General features: G+C 43.2%; 1 protein-coding gene across 8 annotated transcripts in view; it reads right to left on the bottom strand.

The window, feature by feature from the left end:
* Positions 1-24,235, bottom strand: part of Ccdc91 (coiled-coil domain containing 91) — a 187,281-nt gene that overhangs the window by 99,384 nt on the left and 63,662 nt on the right. For all 8 annotated transcript variants that reach the window (XM_052718968.1, XM_052718967.1, XM_052718969.1 and 5 more), the window contains 3 exons: positions 23,941-24,144; positions 22,241-22,345; positions 1,404-1,481 (listed from right to left, as the gene is read on the bottom strand). In XM_052718968.1, coding sequence (XP_052574928.1) covers positions 1,404-1,481; positions 22,241-22,345; positions 23,941-24,144 — 387 coding nt within the window. The remainder of the gene's footprint in view (positions 1-1,403; positions 1,482-22,240; positions 22,346-23,940; positions 24,145-24,235) is intronic.

Here is a 24,235-nt window from a genome sequence, read left to right as displayed (position 1 = left end):
TCATCTCTGCATTGGCTCTGTGTTTCTTATTTAACGAGACCATTCATCTACACATACCAATACTATATATCACTGATATGACATTACCATAACCTGTTACTACTTAATTATACACAAATCTGTAGATGTAACATAGATTTAGCTAATTTAAAAAAAGAAAGCAAAGTATATAATTTTTTCAAAGTTATTTAGTATCTTAATATTTTTCCTATAACAGGTAAATCCACATCAGAGGTAAAGACACTATGGCAACTAGCTAATTAATTAATTATATACTATTTTACATTAGACTTTCACCTGCCAATAGTCTCAAATATTTTGAGTCTCACAAATACAACACAATATTTAGTGTAACTCTGTAATCATTGAGTACACTTTCAATGGCCACCTACTCCACTCAGTGGCTTATTCACCAAATACTGTATGGTCTGGATCTGAACTGTACCACAAAGGCTCGTATGTTAAAACCTTGGTGTCAGATGATGAGACCTGGAATATGACTAATCATGGTGGTCTAATCTCTCAATATTTAGGGGAAGCAACTAGAGGAAGTAGGTCCCTGAGGACATGTCCTTCTAAGACCCTTCCTGTCCTTCATCTCCTGGGCTGCCAGAAAGTGGACATCTCTGCTACACATACTCCATCATGACACCCAGCTTTATCTTGGGTCCAAAGCAAGGAGTCAACAGACTGTGAGTGGAAATCTCCAAACCATGAGCCAAAATCAACCCTCCCTCCCAGTGGGTGTGTTCAGCCATGGTCTATGACAGTGAAAAGGTCTGACAAACACATACAGCTAGGAGAGGTTTGTAGCAGGAATCTTAGAGAGTCTTATAATAAAATCAAACCCAGGGCCAGTAATTGGGGTGAAATGCTGGATGGTCAGAGAGACAGAACAAGCCACAGCTAACCTCACCTGGTCAACTTCTCAGCTGGTCTTGTTTCCTCAGACTGGAAGCCTCTGTGTCCTTATCCCAATGACTCCCAGCTGAACTGCTGCTCGAAAGCCTGAAGCTTAACCAGCCAAAAGCTTAACCAGCCAAATGCTTCTAGTTCTGGTCTTCACGCCTTATATTTGTTTCTGGTTTTGCCATCACTCCCTGGGATTAAAGGCTGGCTTTCTGGGATTAAAGGCGTGAGTCACCATGCTTGGCTGTATCCTTGAACAGATGGATTTCTGCCTCTGGAATGCTAGGATTAAAGGCGTGTGCTAACACTGCCTATCCTTTATGTTTAATATTGTGGCTGTTCTGTCTCTGACCCCAGATAAGTTTATTAGGATGCACAATATTTTGGGGAACACAATACCACCACAGAGGTCTATGACCTGAGTGTGATTCTGCATACCCAAGAGTAAAGCTTTCCCTGGGGTTTGCAAAGTCAGCATAACCTCCTGAACCTACCTTATACTCATCCACAATAATGCTCAGTGCCTCGTGCCCAGCCTTCCTCATGTCTTCCAATTCTTGCTTATGCTTTTCCTGAAAGGGAAAAAGAAATTGAATCCACAATTTGTTCTTCAGGTTTGTTCCACAATCATAATAAACCAGTAACTTTTCCTTTATACCCCTGTGGCATGTAGAATGCTGAGTCTGCAGGTGACATCAAGGAGAAAACGGATTTGTTGGCTTCTGTTTTTTTAGATAAAAGTCCATCTAAAGCATGGGCATGCAGAGAAGCAAGGAGGCATTTGTGAGACAAAGGCAGATGGATCTCTGTGAGTTTGAAGCCAGCTAGGTCTACATAGTGAAAGACAGGTAAGTCAGAGCCAAACAGTGAGATTCTGTCTCAAAAATAAAAAAAAATAAATGGAAGTATTTGAGTATTATTCTCCAATAAACAGGTTTGTTTTCTGCATAGAATTCAGTAATATGTGGACTTCTAAGTCTTCCATTATTCCTTCTATTGAAAATAAGATACCTTGATCACACTTAGTAATCCTGAAATGCCCATTCTGTTTTCCTTATGCCCAGAAAGATCCCAGCACAAGTGCTGTAGAGCCTGGGCTTCTGAATGGTATTAAAGTCACAATAGAAGCACTCCTACTTCACAGAGCACCTCAGCCCAACACTCAAGTTACCTGGCTACCCTATGCTGCAGAGACAGATGTGATGGAGACTCAAAGACTAGTGACTAAATAGATACATATGTAAATGAGGAGCTGTACAATCAACAGCAACATTTGCTTAGTTATCATAACTAATGGGGTGATTCAGTTAGGGTTCATTCTTCAATACCCAGGCTAAAAATTATTTTTCAATATTTACTTGTATATTACATTGTATAGTATTTTTATATTATATTATATATATTATTTCAATAATTATTTTTCTTTTATGCTTTGCCACTGCCAAGCCTACTAAAACTCACATGAATCCCTTCTAATAAATTAATCAAGGCAGAGCAAGGGCACCCTTTGCCATATAGATGGTGCACAGCCATCTTTTGATTGACAGATTGGTAAGGAATAAGAAAACAATGAAATTGTGTGGGCCAATCAAACATGACATTCTACCTAAGATAAGGTAACCAACCGATCTTGCCTTTCAAATTCTTCGGTGGGGCTCAGTCTAGGAATAGGAACTGAATTTGTTAATGTTGTCTGATTGAGATATTTCCAATGCAGGCTTGACCAGCACTTTCTCTGAAGCCACGGGTCATAATAACTAAATCAACCCCACAGGAGAAGGCAGCACATGCACCTTCAAACAACACACAAGGAAATGAGTCCAGCAAGAGATCAAAACAAGGGACAGCATGGAAAAGCCCAAGGCTCTGAGGAGCAGAGCACGCTTTGGTCCTGCTGTGGTCTAGGGAACTGTGGGAGCCCGTTCTCGGGTTCCTCGTGGCTTTACCCAGCAGGTCTGCACAGAGGACGATTAGGACCACAAGCCTGAGTGCAGGTGTCTGAGATGGTCTGCACTTGGCTGTGCTGGGGGAGGAGGTCATTTGCTCCACCCCTTGGCGTCTCTATAAAAACGCTGGGGCAGAGACAGTCTGGGCCTGTTGGAAAAGGTTCCAGGCTCTCTCGAGGCTATCCTTTATTTTCTATCTGTTTATCTCCGCAAGATTCTCTGCAATAAATCCTTCTATCTAATATTTCCTGCTGTTCGCATTCAAGAAAACTCTGGGGAGCTGTGGGGTTGGTGTGTGGGTTGCCCCACAGGGAACCACCAGGTTGGCCTACTGTAAACCAGGGCATGGAAGACTCAGGCTGTCACACACATGTCCAAACAATGAGATGTGGTGCAACACCATCTCCTTGCTTTCCATTAGCTGTGACACAAGACATTCCTTCAGGGTCTTTGTTTTTGAGACAGGCTCTCCCTGGACAGCCTGGGTTAATAATCTAGGACTCACTACGCAGTCTCCCAGGCTGGCTTCAAGTTGACAGCATTCCTCCATCTGCCTGGCAAGTGCTGGGATTCGGGCTGGAGCCACCACACTCAGCTTCCTTCTGACAAAGGCGTCAGGTCTGGCTGAGCCCAAAGGGTTCCCTACTCCTTGCAGAGAATATAGTCATAGACTTAAGAAGGCATCTGGCACTTTGGTTTCTTTATACACTTGGTGACAAGTAATAGCACGTGACCAAAAACCTGGGAATCTTCCCATGGGTCTCAAAAATGTCATTTTCAGACAAATATTGAATGGTGAGAAGTAACAGATCTAAGGATCAGTCTAAAAGTATCATGCAGAACTACAAACAGAAGCAAAGCATCCTTTGCAAAGCTGTTGAAGCATTTACATTTGTGACCTCAGTAAGACTGTCCCCTCAGCTTATGGTAAAGCAAATCTCCTAGGATTCCTGACTAAATGACTTGACCACTAATGGCTGACTCCACATACTGCATACATTTCAGCCACAAGCTTAGAAGGGCCTTGCTGAGTCTTCCTCAACAAAAAGAAGAGACTAAAGCAAATTCCTCCAAAACTTTTACTAACAAATAAAAGATGGGGTTGTACAGAGAACTCCAAATCTCTTCACAGAGGCACAGAAGTAAGGAACTCATTTTCCTACATGCTAATTTACAAAGGTTTTCATTTAGACATGACAACCCCATAACCATATCTAAACCCAAACTGTAAGGAATTAAGTTAGCAAATGAGGGACAAAGATGAAAACATCCACTCCTGTGGAATTCAGGGTGATGTCTGTGTCTCCCTCCTAGAGCACAGAGGCTCATCCATCCACTTGCAGGCTCTGAGGTGTGAACAACTCCACCCCCGTGAGGAGCCTAGGAAGAACCAAGCCTCCTGTGAAGCCACCAGGCATCAGATTAGCACCATTTGGGATGCTAAATTCTTCAAAGGCAGATCCTTGAGAAGACATGCTTAGAGCTAATTTAAGCTAAGCAAAGGGGGAAGATGGAAATGAAAGTTAGAAAAGGAAAACAAAAAGAAAATGGCAAAGGAATGAAGGAAGAGGGAGGATGGGGGTGGGGAAAAAAGGGGGAAGAGAAGGTGAGAAAGAGGGGGAAGTAGTGGAAGAGTCACCATGTCTAAGGAAAGCTGCACCTCTCTCCCTGTGCAGAGATGACCACCTTCAGCACTCCCTACCAGGGGATCAGAGCATGGTATTTAGCCAACCAACAGCAGAGCAAAGAGTCCCCAGGCAGTGAGGATGGCTCACTGGTAAAATGTCTGTTGTAGAAGCATGAGACCTAAGTTCAAGCCCCAGGTCCATTACAACCTGGTTGTACTGGAGTGTTCCCACAATCCCAGAGCTGGGGCTTGCTAGACAAGCAATCTCAAAATCAGAATGTGATTTAGGAAGACATCAAATATCAACTTCTGCCCTATACACACATGTGCACTCATACATAGACACACACACACACAAAAGAAAAAGAGAGAGAGAGAGAAGGAAAAGAGAGAAAGAAAGAAAAAATACCTGTGCACATAAGACTTTTAAAACATCATTCTAATCATTATGGATACAAACCTCTCTATAGATGCTGCAATGTTGCATGGCTTCTGGGGGTGGGGAGGGACACTTTCCAAGTCTGCTGTAGTTTAATCTCAGTGGCAGGAGCACACTTGTAACAGTTTCTCCAAATAGTTAACACTTCGGTCATTATAAAGTAGCTGAGCAAGAAAAATCACTTTTTCATGCTTTGGCCACTTGTCTGTATTGGGTATTTCTGCCCACAATATTATCATTTGGTTTCACGTATTTCAACATTCTAAAATCCCAGCTTTGATACTCGGAGTGAACTGAAATTACCTCACCCCCAAAGACATGGTTCGGGTCATCATTCTTGTATCTTCCAATATAACTATACCTGGACGATGATAGAATGTGACCAGCTTGGAGTTAGTGTGAACCACAAATCCAACTGATGGGATCTTTGCAAGGGAAAGGGAAGGAACGTGAGACAGAGACACTAGACTGTAAGGAGAACCGTGAGTCTGGTGGGTCGACTTGGCAAATGCTAGTTGTCACCTTCTATATACTCTATATACTCTCATGGCCCTCGGCAAGACTGAAAGGCAGTGAGGACAACGTGGAGAACAGTCACACTGTAGCAAGCCAAACACCCTTACAAGGGAGTCTTCAACAAGATCTGACTAGACAGAGGCGGCATGAGAATGGCAGGCCTGTGAGAACTGTGGGATGCGAGAGAAAGAAGCCTACACCCTGAAGAGCTCTGCGTTGTTGTACTGTAATATGGACATTTCCATAAAGTGACAACGACAAGGAAAGAACGTTGGGGGGAAAAGGCCTCATTTTAAAGTAAAAATGGCTCAACAAACAGAAAACTGGTGCAAACGTGAACACTAACAGTGCTTCTGGGAAGGGCACAGAGGAAAATGAAGAACATGATTTTGAAAAATAAAGGTGACTTCTGCCTTTAGACAGAGTGGTAGACATTGTAGATGAACTACAATCTACTAATGGGCAGAAAACCATTTATAAGTGATGTGTGTGTTTGTGTGTGTTTGTGTGTGTTTGTGTGTGTGTGTGTGTGTGTGTGTGTGTGTGTGTGTGTGTGTGTGTGTGTGTGCAAAGGCTTGACGGCACAGCCCGGTTTCTCCTTGCTGCTTTTAGTAAAATATAAGAGTAAAGAAAAACTGAGAAGGCAAATTACTAAACATAATACAAGAAACAGATGTTTAAGGCAGCAAGGGGTACAGGGACAGTGCCTTCAGCACCCTGCAAGCTTTCTGGGCCTCCGGCACAAAAGCAGCCAAATTAAGCAGCCGACTGTGTGCAGCGCTCCTGGGCGTAGGGAGCAAAGAGAACCAAGGCTGAAGGAGGAGGAGCACAAGTCCAAAGACTCTGGGTTCCATCCCTAGCACCACAGTCAACCAGTCAATCAACTGATAAATCAAGTCAGTGCTGTTTTCATTAAACTGTGACTAGAGTTTGGTAATTACCTTGTTTAGGTCTTACAGGTAGACCTGAATCCCTAAATCATCAAAGTTGAGTTCTGTGTTCAGTAACAGTATCCAATACACACAGATCCAGGGCAAGGTACATGCCACTCCCTCTCAGGACAGAAAGACGGCCTGCTGCAAGGCACATTAGGGGAAGGACATGTGGTAACTCATGTACTTAGGAAAAATGACAGCTTGGGGGAGGGCACAGTGATCCCAGCTTCATAGACTGTCAGTGTGGGCCCTACCTGGCGTGAAGGAAAGGACATAAATGAACAAGTATGTGCTGAGGAGAGAAAGAGTGGGCAACTCGTGGGTTGAAGAAAGACCAGAAGTCTACAACTAAAAAAGCATCACCATCTCTGAAGGCAACATGTGTTCACACCACAGAGCTGCTCACAGGACCAGGCAAGTTCACACCAGTGTGCTCACACCACAGAGCCACACACAGGACCAGGCAAGTTCACACCAGTGTGCTCACACCACAGAGCCACCCACAGGACCAGCCAAGTTCACATCCGTTTTCCTTATCTTCCTTTTGCTTTTGAAAAAAATTGGAAATTCATAAATCAAAGTGATTTCTTAAGCTGTCTCAAAGCAAAGACCACACATTCTAATACAGTTTGACACTGAGTAAGCATGTTACATATGTGAACCTGTGCTTTGAAATGTGGGAAGAAGGGACCCATCAAAAAGGGAGACAGTCTGTGCTACCAAGAAAATATCTTCTCCTCTGTCTGTGGCCAGAGATGGTGTTTCTACTAAGAAGTATTTACTAGAGTTTAATCATGTTAAAAGGAAACAAAAGGGTTAAGCATATCTGCTGCCATAAAGTATCAAAATTTCCTATTTTTTAAAAAAGTCAAGAAATGATTAATAAGTGGCCTTTAAATTCCAAACTACATATTTTTCTGTTATATTTGCAACTTGTTAAACTCAATTTTATACAAATATTACATTTTTAGTATAACTGAAGTTTCACTAAATTACAGCCCCTAAAATTTCAAATTTTCCTTTTTTCCTTTTTTGGGAAATATCTATTGATTCCAAATAAAATAACAATTTTAGATATGAAATTAGATTACCAGAAGAAACTATCTGTGACAAGAAAAAAAGTGTCCTATCTCACAAATGCAACTTTTTTCCTCTCTCAACTATTCTAAGTAATTGGCAAATCAACAAAAGCATTAGCTCTCAAAAAACTCATGTCAATTTTTCTCAAGTTAACATTAGAGACACACAGAAAATTCCGTGCAGAAGCAGAGGGTCTACCTTGAAGGACTGAAAGTCCCTGGTGCCCCAAACAGGTCGGGTAGCAACGCCGTTGGCAGGAGCACCAGCAGAGAGGTTTATAAAATGAGACACTACTTCCGTGCATTCGTACTGTTTGCCAACAAAAGTGGCCAACAAACAGTGGAATACTTCATAATTATGGAACCAGGAAGACCATAAAAATAAAAAAGCCAAATTCCTTTCTCTACATATTTTATAAAAGATATATCTACAGGTAAAAAAGCAGAAATGGGCGAGTCCTTTTCTCTAAGTTCATGTTTTCTCTCCCCACCCTCCCTACAGAGGAAGATGGCTTGCAGGATCTTTGGTTGTTTAGAGATAGTTAAATGTGCATGGCTGCTGTGGGATGTTCTGTATGGCAAATGTGTTGCTGATTAGTCAATAAATAAAACACTGATTGGCCATTGGCTAGGCAGGAAGTGTAGGCGGGACAAGGAGGAGAATAAAGCTGGGAAGTGGAAGGCTGAGTCAGAGAGACACTGCCAGTCGCCACGATGAGAAACAGCATGTGAAGATGCCGGTAAGCCACGAGCCACGTGGCAAGGTATAGATTTATAGAAATGGATTAATTTAAGCTGTAAGAACAGTTAGCAAGAATCCTGTCACGGCCATACAGTTTGTAAGCAAAATAAGTCTCTGTGTTTACTTGGTCAGGTTTGAGCGGCTGTGGGACTGGCAGGTGAGAGAGATTTGTCCTGACTGTGGGCCAGGCAGGAAAACTCTAGCTACACATGGCCTGGCAGCTTCCTGTTCAGCTTGCCCCCTCAGTCTCTTCTAATCGCTCTCATCTCCGTCAGTGGGTCAGCTGCTTCAGCAGCAATGGAAATCTACCACATAGGGTGCCTGAGACCCTTCGTGAGTCTAAACTCAGGACAATATCCAAACAGCCAGTGAGATGGTATCATCTTTTTCTCTCATGGATGCAGTGTAATTTTCCAGAAGTCCTAGGTCTGGTGATATCACCAACAGTGTGGTTTGTAAGCACAGTGACATGTTGATCTAGCTGTGCTTCAATGTTGCTGTGACTGCCAGTACCATGTCCTTGTGCTTTCTGAAAACAGTGTTACCTGGTGTCTTCATGGGCTTCCTCTCTCTGCTGTCCCCAGCACAAACCTGGGACCCATCACCGGATTGAAACCCTCTATACCAAGCTCTGTGCTCAATCCCCACTGCTGGAGCTCTCCTTTACCACCTACAAGCCAGTGACTTCAAGGTCTTATTTGTCCTTGGTTTTCTTCACTGCATGATTAGCAACTGAAAAACTACAAACCTGTTTGTTCCCTGTAAGCACTCCTAAAATGTGAGTGTGTAAATGCAGGAGTTTGTCTTCTGGGCTCAGGGCTCTACCAAAGCCTTGTGAGTAGTTCTCAGAATTTATTGTGCATTTGGGAATTAATTAAAAAAGTGTTCATAATAAAATAATGGCATTTAAATTAATACCTATAAAAATTGTTGATAAATATTTAATTTTTAAAGAGACCAAAGAAAGTTCAATATATAATGTTCAACAACTAAAATTTGGTAGGAGCATAGGAAAACATGCCTTTAATCCCAGTACTCAGGAGGCAGAGGCAGGTAGTCTCTGTGAATTCCAGGCCAGCCAGGGCTGCATAGTGAGACCCTGTTTATAGAAATAAAGCTGCCCTCCAATGCAGAGTCTGGGAAGGCAGCTACTCAGGAAAAGGCTACCACACAAGCATGAGCACTTGTCAGTGCTGAGTGGTGGAGACAGGTGGCAGCCAGACAGATGAGCTCCAAGTCCAGGGAGGGACCTTGCCATAGAAAGTGGGTAGAGGGTGATAGAGGATGACATCTGCCATCAGTGTGTGTCCTAGACACACACACACACACACACACACACACACACACACACACACACACGCACACACAAACTCTAAACTAATGATACTATTTTCTAAGTTCCAAACAAGTCATTTAAAGTGTAATTTAAACGGGCTACTGGTAAGAGCAGGAGACAAGCGTAACAAAAGCCACCTGATCTGGCCTTTCAGAAAGCCTATGGAATCTTATGTCTATACTTTCAGCCTCTGGCCCAGCAAAAACTCCTCTGACAAGTTACACTAAAACTATCAAAGTCAAAATGTGATTTTTTTTCTTAAAGTTTTTTTTAGCATTACCTTCTTTTATGTGCATGAGTATTTTGCCTGCACATATGTGTGTGCACCATGTGTGTGCCAGGTGCCCCCAAAGGCCAGAAGAGGGCCTTAGATCCCTGTGGATCTGGAGTTACAGCCGGTTGTGAAGCACTCTGTGGGTGCTGGGAACTAAACTCACACTGAAGTCCTCTATAAAAACAACTACTCTTAACCACAAGACCATCTCCTCAGCCTCCCAACTGTGCTTTGCTGCACAAAGGCAGACAGGTTCAGGGTGTAGTTCAGAGGTTCGGTGCCTGCATAACATGCACAAGGCACTGGGTTTGACATCCCCACCACCACAACTACCTGCAAAAGAAACTAGCTATACAGGGACATGGTTTTAGAGCAGAAAACAAAAAAAAAATCCAGATGTGCAAGCCCACAGAAATGATAGGGCTCTTTTCCCATGATAGAATACTACCGAAGTAATGTTTGTATCACAAGAAAGCAGGAATGTGTGTTATGCTAGATTAACAATAGATATGAAGGCATGGATCAGACCACAGTGAAAATATTCACTAAGGACAACAGGCCAAGCACAAAGCTAGTGTTTGAGGAAACGTGAGGGATAACACTGACTCTTGGCATTAAGGGCAAATCTACAAGGGCCAACATTACCACAGAAATTGTGCTATAAACTGAAAAAATAGTGCAAGTCACTACTGCACATTGAGGACAGCTGGCCTGGAACAGCTTCAACCAACGGTAAACTGGAAAACTATGTTACAAGCATGTGGATAAAGCATTCCACAGCCCAAACCCAGCCTTTCTTACAGAAAAAGCAAAAGTTGTAAACAGACTAACAAATGGGAAATGTGTTCAGTTAGCAAAAACCATACAGACTGAAAACCCACGTGCAGGCTCAAAGAACAGTTGTCAGGCTGCAGTTTAAGGAGAAAAATAAGACAGGCTTTCCCACAAAGCACTGTGGTGAGGCTCCTTCTCATCTCCCTTTGAACCCACGGGAGCTGGGAGACTCAGGGTCAGCAGGAAGCCATCACAAGACCCCAGAGAGCAAGACAGCAGCTTTGCTTTTCTATGTCCACCACATGATTATTCTCCAAACCCTTGCCTGCCTTCAGGAACAGAGCTGCTGTGCTCCCCAGAAGCAGTAATACAAAGAATCTGGACACAACTTCTCAAGCTTTAGAAAATGGCAGCCTAAGCCACCCCTGCCCAATGCCGGCCAGAGTGAAATGCTCAACTTGAATTGTTAAGCCTTTCTAAGTCCCCTTTTAGAGATAATGCAACCACAATTACAGAAGTTGCCACGATATAACCATTGCTGAAATCTCCAAAACACACCATGGAAATCGGAAATCTGTTTATCCCAACAGAGCTGAAGGAAAACTGTTTATAGAGGCATCTCACAGGAAGCTGGGTTTCTAAGCTCTGCACCTATGAGCTCCTGCCGATCACTAGTCGCTCTCTGCTCACAGTGCACCAGGCTAGATTTCACCCTGGAAGTATCCTGAATTAGGGACTTAGTGACTTTGAGTTGTCTGTTTATTTTCCCCATTTATTGCTAAGAAATTAGATTAAAGAGTCTATTTTTATTTCCCTGGGAAGGGATGTGGGGAGAGAAAAGCACAAGTGAAGGAATTATTTTTGTACTTGTAATCCACCCCTCAAAGTAACTTAAATTTATTCTCTAACAATAAGCCAATTATCATTAATAAGAAAACAAAGGTATCTGACAGACACTCTGCTGACACAAGACGTGCACATGCTGGGTTTTCTCCTTCTGGCTCTCTTGTAAGAAGCACCCTGTTGCCACAGCAGCAAGAACAGGCGTACCTGGAGCTGTGGCTCCCAACTCAGGCGGTCCTGGCTGATCCATTTCCAAACTAACAAAGGCAAGTGGAAAGGAGGGCTGCCTGCCTTGTACTGGAATTCTGTCCCAAACTAAAGAATTTAATAAATACAATACAAAATGGCCTTTAAGTTAAATAGTAAAGGAAAAGGGTGTGTGTGGCATTTTGTCTAAGCAAGTGATGGTGGTGAAGCCCCTTTGCACCAACTGCCCTCACAATGAGCCTTGCAGAGCAGATGCTCTGTCAGGGGCACAGCCATACCTGAAGCTCCTGCCGGTCACCTGCCTGCTCACAGGCAGGCCCAACATCCTGCCTCTCCCTGTCCATCAAGCTAAAGCCATGGGACCCACTTCCAGGATGCCACTGGACTGAACTGGATTGGGTTCCTTACATCATTAGGCAAACCAAAAGATCAGAAACCCAGAAAACCATTTCTTAGGGGAAAAAAAAAATCCTGAGAACTAAATACAAGTGTCTAAAAACAACAAAAAAAAAGTGTTCTCCAGAATGTGTGCTCTGCAGACTGCTCTAACAGGGAAATGCCTGGCTTCCACAGAATCCAAACACTAGGAAAGGAAGGGTAAGAAATATAGCCTGACTTTTAAGGCAACTGAACTCTCTGGGAAAAAGGAACTATTATTTATCTGTAATTCCAAGAAAAAACACCTGTCATTGAATGTCTGAAAATAACTGTTTTAAATAAACCCATTTTCCCTTTTAAAACCACTCCTTCTAACTGTGCAAGGCCATCAAGCTAAAGAAAAATAGACCCCATTTTAAACGTGAAAGGGCAACTCTTCCAGCAAAAGACTTGCCCACCACCAAGCGCACCACATAGACCTTGTTAAGTGACCTTCTGAAGTGCCACCCCTACTTAAGCTGTTAACACACACACACACACACACCACTGCAGAAGTCACTGAACTCCAAAAACCATGAACACTGATGTTTGCCTTTGAAAACCACGATTGGGGACAGTGGTGGCGGTAGGTGGCACAGCAAATTCAAGGCCAATCCAGGGCACGTAGTAAGTACCGGGTCAGTCCAAGCTACAAAGTAAAATCAGTTGTCAAAAAATAAGAATAAAAATTATGTATGTGAAAACAAACCATAATAAACCATTGGATATATGCTTAATTGTTAGTTTTATCAAAGTTGGGACTCAAACTTTATGCATGTGTTAGGTAAATGCTCTACCACTGCATTACACCTCCCCAGCCCTTCAATATGGTTTTAAAATGGTAATAATTAAAAAAGCAAATATTAAGAACTGGCTGAGTACAGAAAAGGCCACACAGTAATGTATCCATAACATAGAGAAATATTCTGATAAATTTGTAACATGCCTTCTGATTAGACTTCATGAAACTCTACACTGACTGTGTAAACTGAGGTAAGGAACAGCTAATGCTTTCAGGTTGTAAAGAACAGATTTTTAAAGTGTAAGAGGATAAGGAAGCATGAGACCCTGGAAGAGTATTTCCACCAACACAAAATGGTAGAAGTGAGGAACACAACACAAGGCACCAGCAGCCCCTCAGTCCTCCCAGACCACCACAGAGTCGTCCTATGACCGTCTGCTCAGGAAATGTATTTGCAATTGCAAGTCAACACATCAGAAGCTTCTTTAAAAAAAAACCCAAAGAAACAAACTGATGAAAATGTAGAGTACAGGGGCTGGAGAGAGGGCTCAGCAGTTAACAGCATGTGCTGCTCCTGCAGAGGACCTAAGTAAGGCCCCATGCCAGGTGGCTCACAATCTCCTATAACTCCAGGTCCAGGCGATGACACTTGATTCTGGTTTCTGTGAGCACATGTGCACATATCCACATAGAGAAAACACATTTTATTTTAACCAATCTCTAACAAAAAGAAAATGTGGTATGGCCTAAATTTTAGGAAATAGTGACATTCTTGTTTCCATGGTGGCACTGTGAACAACCAACATTTCCATGATCTTTTCAGCACTGTGCTTTTGTATTTTTGTGTATGTTATTGATGACTGTAGTGGGTAGCCATTCCAGCTTTGATCTGGAAGTTCCAATCCCCATTGAGACTTCGGCAACTGTCACGCCTACAAGGTGGGGCCAAGGGAGGCGCCTGGGGATCTGAGATCTGGATCGGCGGGCGCTCTCTCTGTTGCGGGACCCTGGACTGGAGAGGTGGACCGAGCAGAGCTCCAGAGAACACCGCTGGACTGTGATACACCTTCCCCAGACTCCGCGACCTACCTATTCCTTAATTTGTAAGTTACGCCATTAAATAAATCTCCTTTTAACTACGTGGAGTGGCCTTAATAATTTCACCAATAGATGACTGTCACTGTTTATGGTGGCCCTTAAGGTCCCTATGCACTGAGCTCGGGGCTGTCTTGTATTCATTAGTGCCAGCAGGTTAAAGCACAAAACACTCACACTAGGTTTGTTCAGACACCAAAACTGCTGCCAGCTGGGCCAGGGCTAATACATCAACAGTATACAGTAAGCAAGATGACTTTAACAGGAATGCACATAAAACAGGTTAAACACCGATCAAACGAGGAAGACGGCTCTAGGATCCACACATGTGCAGAGGCCAGAGGGCAGCGCCCAGCATCTTCCTTGGCCTCCCTCCACCCTGTTTTCTGAGAAAGAGTTTCTCACTGAACCTAGAGCTCACCGATTCGGCTTAATGGGCTGGCCCACTGGCTGGCAGGATCCTCCCACCTCGGCCTTCAAAGTACTGAGACTGCAGGTGCATGCTGCCACAACCAGTCGAGACGTTCTTCCTGCTCCTTCAACACTGTACTGACCAGTCACCTCCCCAGCTCCAAGGCTACTTTGATAGTAACCAGCCATTCACATTCCCAGGCTTCATTCAAGTTGATAAAACATTAGATGAACTTTCTGAATAAAAATGAAGACAGACACTCTGAACAGGGGCTTCCTCTCACTTCTTTATAAGAAATAGAAAGGTAGAAAAGGACTCTCAATCGCCATTTTAACCAATACTTTAAAAAGTCAAGGTCAAGTTCACTGGACTTCTTTCTGCCTTCCCTCGACACCCTGGCAGCTGTGTCACGGCCCTCTGCATGGTTTTCAGTGTCTTCCTTAAAACACAAGCTATTTGTGAAATGTAGCTAACTACATTACTAAACATGAAAGCCTCCTCTTGCCCAAGAAGCTGACTGTGTCTGTCTTGACAAGCTAACACGCTATCCTGTTACCATGCTGATTTCTACTAGTTTGAGGGGTCCTTACTGAAGCAGGAGGCCCCACGTCTGGCTTACCTAGACTTCTGTCACAAGTGTGCTTATAGTGTCCACACAGTTTAGCCATACACTGTGTAGATGTGATTTCCTAATACGTGCACGTAGCTACCACCAATCCTCCTGATTGGAGGGCTAACATTACTGCAGACAAACCATGAACTGTCTCCTAGTTCTGTAAAGAACACTACAGAGTAATAGTTCCAAAAATAGACTAATTTGTTATGACTATCATTGCCATAATGTCCTGGGCTTCAGAAGAGGGGGAAGAGGGTTCATATTTCAAGAGCTGTGGCTTTTCCACAATGTTTAAAAGGCTCATAGCAAAAGCTACAGCAGCATCACCACTTCCATAGAACACAGCACTCCAGCTTCCCCTGCCCTCTGTAACGTTAGCCCAGCATGACTCCTTTTCCTTGTATGAACCTCTGTCAGGACAGCTGTGCTGGCTGCAAACATTCGGTCCTGGATGTTCATCCCGAGACCATGGACAACCAGAAACCACAAGCCTGGAGAGAAGATAGTACTCTGTCTTTGGGGTCAGGATGCAGCTTGGCCTGTAGCTCACCACTTTTTACATTGTGGAAGTGAAATAAAAGTAAGAAAAAGATTCAGGTTTAACTGTCTTTGCCTCAGGATTATTCCCTGATCTTTTAAACAGATGTCAAAGAATCTAGATTACAATCCCCAAAGATGCATTTAACTCAGACATCTAATTGAAAACATAATTTCTGATCTGAGAGCAGGAACTTTTTATTTGAGAGAAATTCAGAAGAGCAGGCTCGCTTGGTGTTCGGCTTCCTCAAGAAACAAAGACAGCCTTCTCAGAAGGCTTCCTTCTACAACCAGTTTCACTCTGTCTCCTTTTTGTAAGGGGTGAAAACCAGCAATGAGCATTACTGTACCTCAAGATCAGGGCACCCATCTCCCACTGGAAAGAAAGAAGTCCCAGGAGAGCAATGGCCTGTGAGTATTGACCAACCCTGGTATATTCCCATCACTGCACTCTTGAATATCTCTGTAAACTTCCACTGTCCACACATGCTAGCTCTGACAGTCCTTTGAGCACTAATTATGTATGTCCCCTCCTACATAAATGCAAAGTGTGCCAGGTAGATATGGAAGCAATGACACTAAATTAAACACAAGCAGCCTGGCATGGCGGTGCATGCCTTTAATCCCGGCACCCAGGAGGTAGAGGCAGGTGGATTTCTGTGAGTTCCAGGTCAGCCAGGGATACACAGTGAGACCCTGTATCAAAAAGAAAAAAAAAAAAACTAAGCACAATGCACTGAAGTGTGCAGACAAGGGTTTTGCCCACAGAGAGCAATGGAGCCATAGACTCTTATCTGCAAGGTCAGTAGAGAAGGCCCTGCCCCATGGAGAGCATCTGCAGGGTGTGACACAGAGGAAGGATTTAGTGGTACTGAAACTCACTCCACGGCACTATAAACTAGCACTCTAAAATGAGTAAAACCAAGGAAAGTCAACCAAGGGACCAAGGAGGAGAAGTTCAATCCATACACCTTGCTTCCATGAAGCCTCTTGGTCCTGGAAGCCCCACACAACTCAAGCATCTGCACAACAGACAGCTGACTACCACGGCAGCCTCCGCAGTGTGACTTCAGGAAGGCCTCTTTATTCCCCATTCAATGCCACTGGATGGTCCAGGTATGAAAACATACACTTTTATTCTCCAAAAGACACACTTTACAGGGTTAGTGGAAAGTAAATGGGTTACACTTTTTCCTAAATACCATCATTTCTGACTATCTGAGGGTTCCGTCAGTGACTAACACTTCAAAAACTCCAACCACACATGGGATTTTTATTTTATTATTTGTCTTTTTTTTATTTTTTCCCCCAAAGCTGAGGACTGAACCCAGGACCTTGTGCTTGTTAAGCAAGCACTCTACCACTGAGCTAAATCCCCAAGCTCAGGGATTTTTATTTTAAACAGCTATTTTCAGCTAAATAGTCCACTACTGAGCAATTTTAAAAAGAAAGCTAAGAAGGTATTTGTTCTTAGTTTATAAATAAAAATAAAAAAGGTTTTTTTAATCTACTGATTTCATCTCTTAACACCTTTACAAAATACAGCAATTCCTCACAGCAAAACTCCCTGGTCCTCTGGCTCTTACAATCTTTCCACCCTGCTCCTCTGCAATGTTCCCTGAGCCTCAGATACAGGAGTTGTATTGTAGATGTATCAGCTGGGACTGGGCTCCACAACTCTGCATTTTGGTTGGCTGTGGTTTTCAGTAATGATCTCTATCTAATGTCAGAAGCTACATTCCAAGAAGTGTCTTTTTGGAAGATGTTATATAATAGCATATACTGGCTTGAAGTGAAATAAACATTAGCAATACTTCTATCACAAAATTGGTGCTGAGGAGACGGCTCAGCAGTTAATAGCACTAGCTGTTCTTCCAGAGGACCTGGATTCAATTCCCAAAACCCACAGGGCAGCTCACAACCATGTGTAATCCCAGGGGATCCAATGTCCTCTTCTGGTCCATGCAGACAAAAGTCCCATAATACCCATTAAAAAAAATAATTAATGAAAAATTCCACAAGTTGTAAATTCACGTAGTTGCTTTATACTGTGAACTAAACAGTGTTCTAATCTTACTTTAAAATTGGTATCAACCAAGCCAAGCACAGATGGATAAACCGTGTATGTTAAATAGACAACTATAGTACAATCTGAAACTTAAAAGTCAACAACTCTGCCCCGTTTCTTAGACTGCTTGTGCAAGCTAATGAACTTCCAAAGACTGGACAGCTTAAATACTAAGAATTAATAGCTCACAATTCTGGAGGCTGGAAGTACAGGAGCAAAGGGCCAGGCCTTTTTTGCATGGTTAGTTTCTGCTGAGGGCTTTTCTAGTCCCATTACAAGGCCCCCCAACTATCGAGACTCCATTTACACCTATCTTCCATAGATTCCAACTCCAACACCAGGGGGAGGCTTTTCTACTCCTCTACCAGGGTCCCTGACATGGCAGCTCATGTCAATAACACACATTCAATCAGGACTTCACTCACTCGGGGCTTCCTCCATTCCCTACAGACAGGAAGCAGTGAAACAAGGAATACAGCAACAAGAGCCTAAGTTTTCAAGAAAGTCACAGGAATAGAGTAGGGTCATCACCAACCTTAGCCAGAGGTTAGAAAAATGCTGTCTCATGAAGTAACTTCAAAATTAGTATGACCTAAATAACGACCCTCTAATAGTGGCCCCTCATTCCCACAATGCCCTTGTTCTCTCAGACAGACATGCTAAGGCATGCCTTCTCAACAGTGAACATTTAGAGGGCAGAGCACCTCAAACCAAGTATGGGTACAGCAAACATCCTTCAACTATTTCCGCATTCCATGCTTTCAACTGAAAAAAGTCTGGAATTTAAAATCCTTCAAATGATCATAATGTAAACACAGCACTGGGAACCCCTTCCCAAAGTTTTCTCAGATATCTAAGCTTGGGCGCAACTTCTTGCCATATTCTGACAATGGACACAGACTCATCTCTTCCTCTATGTTCTATATGAAACTCTGTAATTGAGGAGAAAAGTCTCTGTGGTGTAGCCACTAGATAAACTATATAGATTTTATAAGAATTTGCCCCAAACTCGTCTCCACATCCACTACTGAGGTCTGTGGCTTTGCTCTAGAATGGCTGAGGTCAGGGTCTAACCTCAGATAAGTAGAGAAATAGAGCGAAAGCCTCCCTAGGGACTGTAAACTGGTGTTTTCAAAAATAACAGGTTTCTTAGACACTGGGTGAGAGCAAGGCCTAGCCACATTACAAGTCAGTGCTTTCCTCTTGTGGAAGGTCGTCAGACACAATAAAAAACAACCTGTTACGAACACTTCCCAAATTACAGAACACGACGACTGAGAACAAACCCTGCACACCTGGTGCTTCTCCACGACACAGCACAGCTGAAAGGTGACAGTGGGGCACACAGACATCCCGGGGCAGGCGCAGTGGCTGTCAACATCCAAATCACACACTATGAGGCCCACCGGAAACGTTAGTTCATCTATAAAGCAAAGCTCCAACCCATCAATGACTACAACTCTGTCATTTAGATATGTTTGTGCACAAGTCTTTACAGAAACATTAATCTCAAGAGGTCCTGGGTTATAGGGCCAGGAAGCTTCTGCATCCAGCACTGAGTGAACTGTGATTTAAATGACTGAGAACTTTTAAGACTACGTGAATATACAGCAGGAATGTATTTTTGCCAGAGACATCATCTCGAGAACTTAGAGACCTCTGTGTAAGGCAGGTTCAAACTGGAGCATTAATTTTTTTCTTACAGAATACTTCCCTCTTTAACAATTTAAACTGTGGAACTGTCTAAGTGCCAGTGTGTGCTGCTGTGGTGTACCTTCACCAACAGCCCCTCCTGGGCTCGTTTTGCAGACTCTGACCTGCTACTTGGTAAAAGCCTCACCTTCTCCCCATGTTCCCTTTTATGCCTTCAAAACCAGCACCACCTGAGAGACACTTACACACAACCAAGTTCATCTGCCAGCACAAAGCACAGCCTTGGCCCAGTCTGGACCAAAGATTCTGTATGCTGATCCTGAGGAATCAATTCCTGAAGAACTGACCTCAGCAGTGCTGGTCTCTTCTTGACTGCAGCTGATAGTGCAGCCTTAGGTGACTAGTATTGGCTGTCCCAGAAAATCGAAAGTTTCACTTTAGTGGCTCCTAATTCAAAACATTGGATACCCCAGTAGAGTTTGTAAAGGACTCTCAAACTTCACTCTGAAATTTCACAAGCCAGGCCTCTGCTGCCCTCACTGCTCTCGGCATTATCTTCTACATTCTCACAATAGATCATTAGGCTCTGAACACTTAATGGCTTCTCTAGACCAAAGTACTTCCACAATCCTCTCACAAATATGGTCAGGTCTGTCACAGCAATAGTCCACTCTCTGGTACGAATTTCTGTCTTCACTGCCATGATAAAACACCATGACCAAAAGCAACTTGGGGGTAAAAAGGTTTCTTCTGATTATACAACCATATCACAGTCCATCATTGAAGGAAACCAAGGCAGGAGCCTCAGGGCAGGGGCCCCAGGGCAGGAGCCTCAAGGCAGGAGCTGAAGCAGAACACACAGATGAGGACTACTTCCTAGCCAGCTCCTCATGGCTCACTCAGCCTGAGTTCTTGTATCACCCAGCACCACCAGCCCCAGGGGTAGCACCACCCACAATGGATTAGACCCAACTGCAATCATCAATCGTCAATCAAAAAATGTACCACGGATTTGTCCAGGGTACAGTTTGGTGGGAGCATTTTCTTAATTAAGGTTCCCTCTTCGAAAACGACATAAAAACTACCCAAGCACAGCAGGTGTCAGCTGATATACCACAGGGCTACTTCCTTCAGCATTCTTCAGTCAGTAAATGTGCTGTTTTCAGGTTCCTGTGCAGACTTGGTTAATTCCCCACACCTGAGATTACCAAATGAAAAGTCTAGGACTATGAAACCACCGATTTAATATACTCTTATAACCAAAGGCCTCAAGATAATGTGACTATAATAGAGTCAGGCAAAGAGACCAAGGGTTCAACACTTGGATATTTAAAGTATAACAATAGTGAGAATAATCCCCACTCTTAGGAAGTTTGACAAGTCTGTGAAGTCAGGAATAGAACAGGGGTGGTGACCTAATGCTATAAAAACCCATTTACATACGTAAACCTAAGGTCCTTGAAATACTTCACTTTCCCATAACATTCTGGATGTGTTTTTTAATTTTGCTTTAATTCTCAAGCAGAAAATATTCAATCTCCTGTAACTATAAAGCACTTTTGTAGAAAAATGAATGGGGAAGAATCAGAATGAAGTCTAATGATGTGACAGCGCCATAATGAAGGCATATTCACTTGAAAATTAGTTGCCACAGAGAACAAATACAACAAGCCTGGTCTTTCAAGACTTACACTGAGAGCTCCGGGCTGGCCATGGCTCCAAGCTGACAACTACTAGAAATGAAGCCTAAGGAACTGGCTGAGTCCTTTATTAACCTTTTTTAACAACACAGCATTGTGACGTGCTTTCTGAGAAGGTAGCAAATCTCCCTGGTGCTTGTTGAGGTGCTGAGTCACAGAAGGGAGACCTGGGACCCATGCTGGAGAGAGTAAGGCACACTCCACTCAGTTCTAGGAAAGCCCCTTCAGAGTCTAGCAAGATCAGCTGACTCACTGACTCCCTCTCCTCCTCTCCTAGGTCTCTGCACACCCTAGACAGGACGGGAAAGAGGAGGTGTCCCCATTGTCCCCTAGCTATCACATCGGTCTTATTTCCACATACCCTGCCGTTTTCACACTTTCCCACCTATCCTAGTTATGAGCATGTATCACAAAATCAATAGACCGCTGCAATACTTCATATTTTAAATGGTCAGCTAAAGTTCAATACACATTCCATTTGTTAATTACTCTTTCGTGGGTCAGTCAAAACTTGTGCTAGCATGCATCCCATGCTGACCTTAGGATGGCAGGTTTCCTTAAACTTGAAAATTAAAAGCCAAATATTCTGAAATCATGAGAAATGATTTCTAATTTTCCTTGTAGTAAGAGTTTTGCTTTCTTTGTTCTATATTGCCCATATTTTCCAGAATAAGCATATTGTTTTAGAACTATACACCCTGGCATTTCTTTTGGAGAAGTGATTTTGATCCACACGTATATTCTACTTTTGGCACATCTTGGAATATTTCCCACAGTTTGCTTCATGTTGTGGACACTAGAGATCCAGCCAACACTCTACCACCCTTGCCATCTTAACAAAATAAACCGGCTCCTCTTTAACTCTCAATATATTCAGAAGAAGCACATGTTAGATATCTGAGCATAAAAAAGCATGGACAGTCCACCCTACTCTATAGGAAATGTGAGTTGGACCATCCACCCTGTTCTACAGGCAATGTGAGCACCCAGCCCAAGGCCAAACCTGGAACAAGCTCAGCAAGTAAGCAGCAAGCAGAGAGACAACAGGTGTTTCCCAGTCCAAGTGCCCCAGAGTTTGACACCCTTCTACCTACAATGACTTCCTAAGAGTATAAAGCATTACCCTAACAAACTCCATTTCCCCAATTTCTCCAAATCTCTATTTGCAAGCATCTTCTATAAGCTAGTCCACTTTAGCATGGAGTCAGTGATCTGATACCAGCATCCCGAAAAGTCATAACAACTGAAAATGCCACTTTCCAGTTCCTCCCAGACTAAATGTAGGAGACCACTCCCTTCGCCACGTCCTTCACTCACTCAGGACCGTCACTGAACATGTCTGGAAACAAGAGCGTGTTTAAGTAATTGCTCACCTGAAGCTCACGGTATCTGGCTTGAAAGGACACAGCATCCTGCTCCTTTTCCTTCAGGAAGTCTTTCTCCAGGACATTGTGCTTCTCCATCAGTGAGTCCACATCCTACAAGGAACCCAAACACAAGCTTGCAATGTTCCATGGCATAAAATACTTCTTCAGTAAACACAGAAAATATTTGTCAGGGAAGAAAATTAGGAAAAAATGCTTAAAGTCTAAGAATTATGTATGTAGGAAATTACCAAAGTTAACCAATTTCTAGGCCAATATCAAATACTGACATAACATTAAAATTCATAAATGTCTAAGAGTGGGGCTGTGGAGGTGGCTTAGAGGGTAAAGTGCTATGTGTACAAGCATGAAGGACCTGAGAGTAGACCCCCATATCCACATAAAAAGCCAAGTGTGTCCATAGACATCTGTAACTCCAGAACAGAGAGACAGAGACTAGGGTATCCATGGAGTCCACTGGCCAGTCACCTTAGTGGAAATGGCGAGCTCCAGGTCAGGAGACACAAGGTGTAGAGTGATGGATGAAGGCTTCCTGGGCTGACTTCTAACCTCTACAGAACATATGAGCATGTCCTACATGCATACAACCATGTATAGGCACCCACCACAAACACAAAACAAGGAGTAAATAAGAACAAGAGTGTCTCAATGAGTACAATGAATAAAACCCAATCTCTGAAAGTACTTTTGATGAACTGGCTAAGACAGACAGACAGACTTATGGGTGGACGAATGGACAGAAACAGATAGAATGAAGGATCTAGAGAGATGATAAATAACTGACAGATGATAAATGATAGAAGACAGGTAGATGGATAGACAGGCAGATGGAAGGACAGAAGGAGCTGAGAGCATATACCCGTCCCTTCCCTGAACATCTGTGTTCAAATACCCCAGGAGTACCTGACTTCCCACAGGGATAAGGTAACACAGCAAACCTAAAATCCACACACCAAGTATAACACTGCCTACAGAAGCATAAGCCATAGAGGAGCAAGAAACAACAAAAGCCCCAGAGAAATCTGTGCATGTCTTAGAACCGCATTCAACCTCCTTTCAGTTCATGTGGGTCCCTGCTGACACCAAAGTCTCAGGATGCTCAAGACCCTTATAAAAAACAACAGGATATTTTCATATAACCTACACATATCCTACCATATACACTGAGATCTTCAGCTACTTTGGAGGTCTGTAAACATACACCCAGAGCACATAGAAGATGTGTCCCTGATGTATGGTTGGTTAAATCAGATGCTGAATGCATGGGTATGCCAACCACTGACTAGAGACTTTTGTTCAAGGTTTATTTAGTTTTTTATTTATGTATGTGTTTGCCTGCATGTATGTACGTGCACTACATGCATACAGGAAACCCTTGGAGGCCAGAAGAGGGCATGGAACTGGAGTTACAGACAGTGAGCTGCGATGTGGGTGCTGAGAACCAAACTTGGATCTATTTGCAAGAACAGTAGGGTTCTTAACTACGGAGCCATCCATCTCTCTAGCCCATGACTAGCAGCTTCTAATAAAGTGCCTCCACTTACTATCTGATGTGACTGACCTGAACCTCCACCCCAGGGAAGACAATACAGTCTTTGGTGAAATTTTAATCCACTTTAGGTTGAATTTGATATCAAATTGCTATCATATACAATTCTACATTCCCAGGCAGATGTACACACACACACCTTTTTAATTCTCTGTTTTTCCTCTTCAGATGCTTTCAGTTTAGTCTCCAGACTTGATATTTTTTGCTGTAGTTGTGAGTGGGACACGTTGGCTCCAGGACCCTCGGGGTCATCCTCCAGTCCAAGCGCTCCATGGGTTGTCTCATCCGTTAAGCCAAGTGGAAAAAGTGGTATATTCAGATGTGTGTGTGCTGACTGCTGAATCTAAACCATGTGTTAACAGACAGAGAAAAGTTAGACCATCCTTTTAAGGAAATGTTCAAAGGGTATTGTAAACCACATTTAGAATTAAGTT

This window comes from Peromyscus californicus, unplaced genomic scaffold (assembly GCF_007827085.1).
Source record: "Peromyscus californicus insignis strain IS unplaced genomic scaffold, ASM782708v3 Scaffold_6__1_contigs__length_162567912, whole genome shotgun sequence".
Classification (NCBI taxonomy): domain Eukaryota; kingdom Metazoa; phylum Chordata; class Mammalia; order Rodentia; family Cricetidae; genus Peromyscus; species Peromyscus californicus.
The sequence above is the reverse complement of the archived record's forward strand: the minus strand, read 5'-3'. Positions and strand labels throughout refer to the sequence as shown.